This window comes from Muscardinus avellanarius, assembly GCF_963383645.1.
Source record: "Muscardinus avellanarius genome assembly, chromosome: 5".
Classification (NCBI taxonomy): domain Eukaryota; kingdom Metazoa; phylum Chordata; class Mammalia; order Rodentia; family Gliridae; genus Muscardinus; species Muscardinus avellanarius.
Window position 1 is genome coordinate 105,885,668 of NC_137790.1, and position 11,100 is coordinate 105,896,767.

Sequence of the window (11,100 nt, forward strand, 5' to 3'; positions counted from 1 at the left end):
AAGAGGTGGGATGAGAATGATTAAGAGGAAGGGCTCTACCAAGAAAAGATTGATCTAGTTGACAACAAAACACAGAAAACCAGAAAGGAAAGTTTTAGGGATATCTAGAGAAAAGATTCAGTCAACACCAGTTTCTGATATTTCATGAGCAGCATTTTGTCCGACTGCAGATTCTGTTCTTACTTAATAAACATACTTTGGCTGGGGTTGCCATACAGGGCTCGTGTTTGAACTGGGTGAGCAATGTATGTACTATGTCAGCTTCGGAGTCCAGTGTTGTTATCCACACTCTCTGAACAAGAATAAATAATTAATGAATGCCGGGCATGGTGGCGCACGGTAATCCCCACACTTGGGAGGCAGTGACAGAAGGATCGCGCAGGTTCGAAGCCAGCCTCTCTGGCTTAAGAGACCCTGTTTCCAAATAAAATATAAAATAGGTCTGAGATTATAGTCCGGAGGTAGAAGGGTTCTACCCCTGTACCACCAAAAATAAATAAATAAATAAATAAATAAATAAATAATAATTAATGGGTCTTGTTTCTCCTTAGGATGTCAAAGATATTCTTTCTTTTTCTTTTTTCTGTTTGCAGGTCTGGGGGTTGAACCTAGGGGCATTTGACCTCCGAGCTACACCTATTGCCCTTTTTTTTTTTTTTTTTTTTTTTTGGCGGTACTGGGGTTCCTGGAAGCCCTTTTACCTCCAGGCTACACTCCCAGACCTATTTTATATTTTTTATTTGGAAACAGGGTCTCTTAAGCCAGCAAGGCTGGCTTCAAACCAGTGCGATCCTCCTGTCTCAGCCTCCCTAGCATGTGGTGGCGTGCGCCACCACACCCGGCTCTGCCCTATTTTTTGTTCTTTATTTTGAAACAGGGTCTCACTAAGTTGCGGAGGGCCTCGCTAAGTAGCTGAGGCTGTCTGCAAATCATGATCCTCAGGTCTCAGTCTCCTGAATGCTGGGATTACAAGCCTGTGCCACCATGCCCAGCTCTCAAAGATATTCTAAAGGAGGGAGATAGAATATTGTTACAGTGTGCAACCAAAATATTCTGCTTTTACCAAAGAGAAAGAATTGTTGTAAGAATAGAAAATCCAGGGAACTTAGTTGTTATGAATTGTTTTTCCCTAAATTTACCTTTTAAAGCCTGAAACTACAATGTGACCACAGTTAGAGATGAAGCCTTTAAGGAGGCTCGACGAGATCATAAGGGGGCTAATCTGATAGGGCCCTTTTTTCTTCTTTTTTTTGTACTGCAGATTGAACCCGGAAGCATTGTACCTCTGCACTACACTCTGAGCCCTATTTTTATTTTATTATTATTTATTTTGTGGTACTGGGGATTGATTCCAGGGGCCTTCTACCTCCATGCTACACCTCCAGACCTATTTTATATTTTTTATTTGGAAACAGGGTCTCACAAAATTGCTGAGAGCCTCACTAAGCTGCTGAGGCTGGCTTCGAACCTGCAATCCTCATGTCTCAGCCTCCCAAGTACTGGGATTACAAGCGTGCACCACCATGCCTGGCTTTATTTTATTACTTTAAAAATTTTTTCTTTTTGTGGTATTGGGGATTGAACCCTGGGGTATCCAAGCTATACCCCCCAGCACTATTTTTTATTTTATTTTTGAAACAGAGCTTTACTAGGTTAATGAGAGTCTCACTACTTGCTGACACTGTCCTTGAACCTGTGACCTTACTGTTTTAGCCTCTTAAGTACTGATACCATAGGTATGGCCTGGCTTTATTTTTTATTTTGAAACAAGGGCTTACTAAATTGTGGAGGACCTGGCTAAGTTTCTGAGGCCGGCCTTGAACAAGCAATCACCGTCTCAGCCTTCCAAGTATGAGGATTACTGGTGTGTGTCACCATGCCTGGAGAGCAGTTTCCTTTTAAGAAGAGAAGGAAGACTCCAGAGATCTTTCTGTATATGAACACAGAAGAAAGTCCTTGTAAGGATGAAGCGACATGTGTCTCTGCAAACCAAGAAGATAGACCTCACTAGGAATCAACTGGGCGGCACTTTGACCTTACAGACTTCATATCCTCCACAACTAGAGAAGTAAATTTCTGTTGTTATGTCATCCAATCTGGTATTTTATAACAGAAGCCCCAGAGAACAAGTGCACCAACGTTTGCACCTGCACAGTGCCCATGACGCCGTGTGTGCCTGCTGGTCATTTGCTGAGCGAGGCGGCCAAGCAGGCTTTAAAGGCGAAGCTGAGGCGGAAGTCTGCGGCACACGCCACCACCAGGGGATCGACAACAGAACAACACTGGTTAACATCACCCCAACCTCACAATAATCTGTTCTCTCCTTTCATTGGACTACCTGCTGGGGAGAAATACCTGTCCGCGATTTGTGCTCTGAATGGTAAGGGAACCAGTGGGATCCTGTGCTGCCCGGACACTGTCAGTGAAGAGTTTGTGGCCATCATTGAACTTGACCTCAGTATCTTGCCTCTGATAGGGTTCTAAAAAAAACGAAAAAAAAAAAAAAAGTACATGAACAAATAACTCTACTTTTGGGGAACTATTTGAGTTCTCCTCCCCCCCCTTCTTTTTCTTTTTCCTTGTGGTGCTGGGAATTGAACCAGGGATATTCTCCCTCCAAGCTGCACCACCAGCCCTATTTTTTTTATTTTTTATTTATTTATTTATTATTATTTTTTTTGGTGGTACTGGGTATGGAACCCAGGGGTCTTCTACCTCCGGGCTACACTCCCAGACCCATTTTAAATTTTTATTTGGAAACAGGGTCTCTTAAGCCAGCTAAGGCTGGCTTAGAACCTGCGTGATCCTCCTGTCTCAGCCTCCCAAGCGTGGGGATTACAAGTGAGTGCCACCACAAACCCGCCCTTCAGCCCTATTTTATTTTAAGTTGCTGACAGCCTTGCTAAATTGCCGAGGCTGACTGTGAACCTGCTATATTCCTGCCTCAGCCTCCAAAGTACTCAGATTACAGGCCTGCACCACCATACCAGCACTTCATAAATTCTTCTTGAACACAATGAAAACCCTTTGTATTTTCACAAACTTGGGAAGGACTAAATATACCAAACTTCAATTACACAAAACTCCTCCAGAGGAAGCACCCAGGTTTAATATAGATCTCAGTGGTTTTTTGTTTGTTTGTTTGTTTTTTGTGGTACTGGGGATGGAACCCAGGGGCATTCTACCTCTGAGCTACACCCCAGCCCTATTTTTTAATTCTTTATTTGGAAACAGGGTCTCACTAAGTTGCAAAGGGCCTCACTAAGTAGCTGAGGCTGGCCTTGAACCTGCAATTCTCCTATCTCAGCCTCCCAAATGCAGGGATGACAAGCATGTGCCACCACACCTGGGATCTCAGTGTTTTTTTTTTTTTATAAATGCAATCCTGGAATATGTTGCAGCACAGGTAATGCCATACCACACTACAAGCAACAATAAAATTAAACCAGTCTTGCAAGATTCCAGGAATACCAACTTCCTTTTATGCAACTTGTTTTGATTCTTCTATTTCCAGAGGTATAAATGGTGTATGTTCAATCTTTAAAGAATATTCTTAGTAATTGATAAGATTAAAACAGAAAATGAGGCAGGATAAACTCCTTACTAGCTAAAAGTTTATCTAATCAGGACGGATACAGGCTGACTGCATAGACTAATTAGAACATGTGATCAGATTATATATAAACTTACATAAACACAAGTATTTATACACATTATCTTCAGAACCCATTGATCAGAAACACTATTGTTAGAGATTAAAATTTTCTTTACATTTTGTTATTAATACCCTTTGAATAATTTTAAGTATTAAGAAAGCACTAGTCAAGCTAGTCATTTTACCTTCTCCTTCATCCTCACTTGTCACCTTAAAAAATTCTGAGATATCAGCCGGGCGTGGTGGCGCACGCTTGTGATCCCCACGCTTGGGAGGCGGAGACAGGAGGATCGCGCAGGTTCGAAGCCAGCCGCGCTGGCGTAAGAGACCCTGTTTCAAAAATATAAGATAGGTCTGGGAGTATAGTCTGGAAGTAGAAGGGCTTCCAGGAATCCCAGTACCACCAAAAAAAAAAAAAAAAAAAAATCTGAGATATCTACAACTATGTGTAAAATAGGAAATTAGAAAGAAAATGTTCTAGGGGCATTCGACCTCGAGCTACATCCCCTGCCCTAATTTTTATTCTTTTATTTTGAAACCCGGTCTCTGAGTTGCAGAGGGCCTCACTAAGTAGCTGAGGCTGGCCGCGAACTGCAATCCTCAGGTCTCAGCCTCCCGAATGCTGGGATTACAAGTGTGCACCACCACGCCCGGCTGATTAATTTTTAAAATAGTTAATACATTCATGTGGTTCAAAAATCATCCCAGCCGGGCGTGGTGGCACATGCTTGTAATCTCACTACTTGGGAGGCTGCGACAGGAGGATCGCACAGGTTCAAAGCCAGCCTCAACTACTTAGTGAGGCTCTCAGCAACTTAGGGAGACCCTGTTTCCAAATAAAATACAAAATAGGTCTGGGAGTATAGCCTGGAGGTAGAAAGCCTCTGGGTATCATCCCCAGTACTACAAAAATAAATAAATAAAAATAAATATGTAATCCCTAGTCACGTGTGGTGACACATGCCTATAATCCCAGTACTTGGGAACCTGAGATAGGAGGATAACAAGTTCAAAGCCAGCTGCAGCAACTTAGATTCTGTTTCAAAATTTAAAAAAAAATAATAAAAAGGTCAGAGTGTGTAGGTCAAGAGTAGAATGCCTCTGAGTTTGGCTGTAAGTATCCAAAAGTAGATAAATGAATTAATAAATAAGTGAATATGTAATCATTTCTTTTTTAGATCTAAACCTATTGATCAAATCAGAACTTCAAGTTCATCATCTCCTGACATTGGCTTTGGTTATTTACTTATTTATTTTTGTTTGTGGTACTGGGGGTGGACCCCAGAGGCTTTCTACCTCAGGGCTACACTCCCAGACCTATTTTATACTTTATTTGGAAACAGGGTCTCACTACGTTGCTGAGAGCCTCACTAAGTAGCTGAGGCTGGGCTTCGAGCCTGTGCGATCCTCCTGTCTCAGCCTCCCAAGTGGGGGGAATTACAAGCGTGCTCCACCACGCCTGGCGGCTATTTATTTTTTAAAGCTCTTTTTGTTCATTTACTTTCACTGTATTTCTGTGAGTTTAGTATAATGTCTTCTGTGAGCATAGCCTTAGTGTTTAGGCATGTCACAGTTGGGATTAGAATAAAAATACATGCCAGGCATGGCAAGCGGTGGTGAGAGTGCCCGCTGAGAACATGGCTGCGTCAGGTAAGGGCTTGCCACGCTGCTGGAGTCCCAAGCATCCACCTGAGATGTGCAGTCACCTTCTCCCCATAAACGGTTCATATGAAACGCTGTGGGACACAATGCTTTACTTTTTTCCCCCCTTTTGGTACTAGGGATTAAACCCCAAGGCATTCTACCTCTAAGCTATACCCCAGCCCGTTTTATTTAATTTTTAATTAATTAATTAATTTATTTAGTTATTTATTTATTGGTACTGGGAATTGAATTCGGTGGCATTCTACCACTGTGATACACCTCTAAAACTTTTTATCTTTTATTTTGAAATAAGATCTTGCTAAATTGCTAAAGCTAGCCTTGAACCTTCCATTCCCGTCTCAGTCTTTCAATGACTGAAGTTATAGGTGTGAGCCACCGCTTGTGGACTTGTTATTTCTTGTTTTGGAGCAAGATCTCACTAAGTTGCTGAAAGTCTTGCTAAATTGTTGAAGGCTGGGCAAGAACCAGTGATCCTCCTATCTCAGCCTCCCAGATCCTCAGGTTACAGATGTGTGCTATCATGCCTGGCTGTGATGGAAATTTGATGATCTTTTATTTATGTTATGAATTGATGGGCTCTAGCAAAAGTTTGAACAAATTCATGAGTAAGATAGAAGGTTTGTTTGTTTGTTTGTTTGTTTGTTTGTTTATTTGCAGGTCTGGGGATGGAACCCAGGGACATTCGACCTCCGAGCTACACTCCCTTATCTATTTTTTATTCCTTATTTTTTGAATACATAATACTTTAATTTAGCTTAAATTTCAAAAAGTACAGGGGTTATTTTGTGGAAAAATCTCTCTCCCACTCCTATCTGCCAACACTCAGTTCTCTCCAGAGGCAAACACATTATTTTCAGCTATTTATGTAATCTTCCAGAGGTATTTTTATTCCTTATTTTGAAACAGGGTCTCACTAAGTTCGGAGGGCATCACTATGTAGCTGTGTCTGTCTGCGAACCACGATCCTCCCGTCTCAGCCTCCCGAATGCTGGGATTACAAGTGTGAGCCACCACACCCGGCTTTTATTTATTTATTTATTTATTTATTTATTTATTTATTTATTTATTTATTTATTTTTTGGTGGTACTGGGGTTCCTGGAAGCCCTTCTATCTCCGGGCTACACTCCCAGACCTATTTTTACATTTTTATTTGGAAACAGGGTCTCCTAAGCCAGCGCGCGCGGCTAGCTTCGAACCTGCGCGATCCTCCTGTCTCTGCCTCCCAAGCGCGGGGATTACAAGCGTGCGCCACCACGCCCGGCCACACCCGGCCTTTAAATAGAATTTTTAAGTTATAAAATGTAACACAAGCTAGGCATGATGGTATATGCCTTTATTTCCAGTACTTGGAAGGCGGAGACAGGAGGATCATAGGTTTGAAGCCAGCCTCAGCCACTTAATGAGATTCTCAGCAACATAGCTAGAAAGTGGCACAATTTTGTTCCTCTTAATGGCTGAGTAAAATTGCATTGTGTGTATATATACCACGTTTGCATTATCTATCCATCTGCTGATGGACAGCTAGATTGGTTCCATAATTTAGCTCTTTTGAATTATGCCACAAAATATGGGTATGTGTGTGTATTGCTATAGTATTCGGACTTAAATTCTGTTGGAAAAATACAAAGGAATAGGCTGGGTGTGGTGGCGCATGCTTGTCATCCAGCATTTGGGAGGCTGAGACAGGAGGATCTCACAGGTTTGAAGCCAGCCTCAGCTACTTAGTGAGGATCTCAGAAACTTAGTGAGACCCTGTTTCCAAATAAAGTATAAAAAATAGGTCTGGGAGTATAGTCCAGAGGTAGAAAAGCCCCTGGGTTCCACTCCCAGTATCACAAAAAAAAGAAAAGAAAAAAAATGAATGGTATGTCTAGGTCACATAGTGGTTCCGTTCCTAGTCTTTTGAGGAACCTCCATACTGATATTCATAGTGGCTGTACTAATTTGCAGTCCCACATGCTGTGTATAAGAGTTGATGTTTCCCCACATCCTCACCAGCATTTATAATTGTTTGTACTATTTTTTGTTTCATTTTGGTTTTTTTTTTTGGGGGGTGGGGCTTTTGTTTGTTTGCAGTACTGGGGATAGAACCCAAGGGCATTTACCTCCAAGCTACACCCCACCCCTATTTTTTATTCTTTATTCTTTATTTCAAAACAGGGTCTGAGTTGCAAAGGGCCTCAGAATGTCTGCAAATCTCGATCCTCCTCTCTCAGCTTCCCAAATGCTGGGATTACAAGCATATGCCACTATGCATGGCTACCTGTATTTGTTACAATCAATGGGCCCACACTGACACATAGCCATCATTCTTTTTTATTTATTTTTATTTTATTTTATTTTTAAAAATTTATTTGTATTGGTGCATTGTAGTCAAACATCACAATGCAATACAAGACATGTGAGGATATCCAAGCACATGTCATCCAATTAGCCTTTTTCCAGTCCCCAACCCACTCACCCCCCCTCCCTCAATCCCATGCTTCATTTAGTGATTAACTTTGATACATTTTTTACATACATCATGTGTTTTAAAGAGATTCCATCTTCCACTATCCCATCCCCTCTGATAGGTCACCTTAATTGCTCCTCCATAGCGCCCTTTCTTCAACTAGATTTCCTCCTATTACCCATTTCTTCCTAGTTTTTGCATATTAGGGAAAGCAACTGAATTTTTATTTTCTGTGATATTTCTCCATGTATGCCTTGCAAGTTCTCCGCATTGCAAGTTCCAATCCCACTCTTGAAGACCCCGGCATTGGCCTGGCCACTCACCTGGCAGACTCTGATCTCAGCCTCGCTGGCTCCAGCACCGGCCTTGCCTCACGGTAGGCTCCGATTCCAGCCTCAGAGGCCCCAGCACCAGCCTTGCCTTAAGGAAAGCTTCAATCCTGGACTCGCTGGCTCCAGCTATGGCCTCACTGCATGGCAGGCACTGATCCTGGCCTTGCTGACCCCAGCACCAGCCTTGTCTCATGGTGGGATCTGATCCCGGCCTCGCTGGCCCCTGCTCCGACCTCACCCCTCGGCAGGCTCTGTTCCCGGTCTCACTGGCCCCAGCACCAACCTCACCACTTGGCAGGCTCTGATCTCGGCCTCAGAGGCCCCAGCACCAGCCTTGCCTCACAGCAGGCTCCGATCCCAGCCTTGCTGGCCCCAGCTCTGGCCTTACCCCTCAGCAGGCTCCAATCTTGGCCTTGGAGGCCCCAGCACCAGCCTTGCCTTAAGGCAAGCTCCTATCCCGGCCTCGCTGGCTCCAGGTATGGCCTCACCAAATGGGAGGCACCGATCCCAGCCTTGCTGACCCCAGCACTGGCTTCTCTACATGGCAGGCTCTGATCCCGGCCTCGGAGGCCCCAGCACCAGCCTTACCCCTTGGTAGCCTCTGATCCCGGCCTCCGAGGCTCCAGCACTCGCCTTGCCTCATGGCAGGCTTCGATCCCGGCCTCGCTAGCCCAAGCACCAGCCTTGCCTCACAGCAGGCTCCAATCCCGGCCTCAGAGGCCCCAGCACTGGCCGTGACTCACAGCAGGCTCTGATCCCAGCCTCACTGGCCCCGGCACCAGCTTCACCCCTCAGCAGGCTCCAATCTTGGCCTCCGAGGCCCCAGTACCGGCCTTGCCTCATGGCAGGCTCCAATCCTGGCCTTGCTGTCCCCGGCTCTGGCCTCACCCCTTGGCAGGCTCTGATCTCGGCCTTGGAGGCCTCAGCACCGGCCTTGCCTTAAGGCAAGCTCCTATCCTGGCCTCTCTGGCTCCAGCTATGGCCTCACCGCATGGCAGTCATCAATCCCAGCTTTGCTGACCCCAGCACCAGCCTTGCCACATGACAGGCTCTGATCTTGGCCTTGGAGGCCCCAGCACTGGCCTCATCCCTTGGCAGCCTCCGATCCCAGCCTCTGAGGCCCCAGCACCAGCCTTGCCTCATGGAAGGCTTTGATCCTGGCCTTGCTGCCCCGGCTCTGGCCTCACCCCTCAGCAGGCTCCGATCTCGGCCTTGGAAGCCCCAGCACCGGCCTTGCCTTAAGGCAAGCTCCTATCCCAGCCTCGCTGGCTCCAGATAAGGCCTCACCAAATAGCAGGCACCGATCCAGCCTTGCTGACCCCAGCACCGGCCTTGCTGCATGGCAGGCTCCGATCCCAGCCTCGGAGGCCCCAGCACCGGCCTCACCCCTTGGCAGCTTCTGATCCCAGCCTCCGAGGCCCCAACACCAGCCTTGCCTCATGGCAGGCTCTGATCCTGGCCTTGGAGGCCCCTCACTGCAGGCTTCAATTCCAGCCTTGCTAGCCTCAGCTCTGGCCTCACCCCTCAGCAGGTTCCAATCTTGGCTTTGGAGGCCCCAGCACCAGCCTTGCCTTAAGGCAAGCTCCTATCCCGGTCTCACTGGCTCCAGCTATGGCCTCACCACATGGCAGGCACTGATCCCAGCCTTGCTGACCCCAGTACCAGCCTTGCCCCATGGCAGACTTCGATCCCAGCCTCGGAGGCCCCAGAACCAGCCTCACCACTTGGCAGCCTCCAATCTCGGCCTCTGAGGCCCCAGCACTGGCCTTGCCTCATGTCAGGCTTCTATCTCAGCCTTGCTGGCCCAGGCACTGGCCTCACCCCTGGGCAGGTCTGATCCCGGCGTCAGAGGCCCCAGCACCGGCCTTGCCTCACAGCAAGCTTCGATCCTGGCCTCACTGGCCCCTGCTCTGGCCTCACCCCTCGGCAGGCTCTGTTCCCAGCCTCACTGGCCCCAGCACTGACCTTACCGCTTGGCAGGCTCCAATCTCGGCCTCAGAGGCCCCAGCACTGACCTTGCCTCATGGCAGGCTCCAATGCAGGCCTTGCTGGCCCCAGCTCCGGCCTCACCCCTCAGCAGGCTCCGAATCCGGCCTCAGAGGCCCCAGCACCAGCCTTGTCTCACAGCAGGCTCTGATCCCAGCCTTGCTGGCCCCAACACCGGCTTCACCCCTCGACAGGCTCTGATCCAGGCCTCAGAGGCCCCAGTACTGGCCTTGCCTCATGGCAGGCTCCAATTCCAGCCTCACTGGCCCTGGCACCATCCTAGCCTCCCGGCAGGCAGGCTCCTATCCTAACCTCAGAGGCCCCGGAGCAGCCTTGCTCTGGATTCAGTTCCCAGAATGAGATTTTACCATTGTCTAGACCTATGGACAGTCTTCTTGTTTCCGGGTTAAAAGACATGCATGAACATGGAGAAGGCATTGCATGGTATATGCTTGGCCAATACTGTCCACTGTCTCTCTTTAACCAAACAGGAACTGTCCTGTCCTCTGAGACACTGATGACGCCCTCCTCCTTGGGCACGATCACAGCCATATTCACCACCTCCTGAGACCCTTCGACCCACTGCAGCAGGATCTGCTTGTGAGTTAGCAGCTTGGGCTGAATTTCTGCCACCATCAGAGGAGGGGGCTCCGCTGCCAGACGCGCCGTGGGGCCGGGCTGAGGAGAACCCTGGGACAGGGACGCAGGCTGAGACAGTGACACTGGCTGGCCGGAGCAGGGTGCCTGGGGCCAGCAATCATAGTTTGGCCACCACTCTTGGGAATGACGCTGCGCCCACATCGTCATCTTTCTAAGAACACAATTTATATTAGGATTCTCTCTTGGTGTGTGTTCTATGAGTTTAGACAAAAGTATAATGGCATGTATCTACTGTAATAGCCTTATACAGAATAGTTGCACTGTCCCAAATCAACATGTATTTTAAATCAGACACAGCCAGAACACTTTCAGGGAGGTGTTTTGAGGTCCACCGAATTTCCCCCTTCAT

General features: G+C 47.0%; 1 protein-coding gene across 1 annotated transcript in view; it reads right to left on the reverse strand.

Moving 5' to 3' along the window:
• Positions 1-10,898, reverse strand: part of SAMD7 (sterile alpha motif domain containing 7) — a gene marked incomplete at both ends in the record, with an annotated part of 63,599 nt that extends 52,701 nt beyond the window's left edge. Inside the window, 2 exons of the mRNA XM_080696576.1 lie at positions 2,339-2,480; positions 10,607-10,898. Coding sequence (XP_080552702.1) covers positions 2,339-2,480; positions 10,607-10,898 — 434 coding nt within the window. The remainder of the gene's footprint in view (positions 1-2,338; positions 2,481-10,606) is intronic.
• Positions 10,899-11,100: the final 202 nt, after the last annotated feature.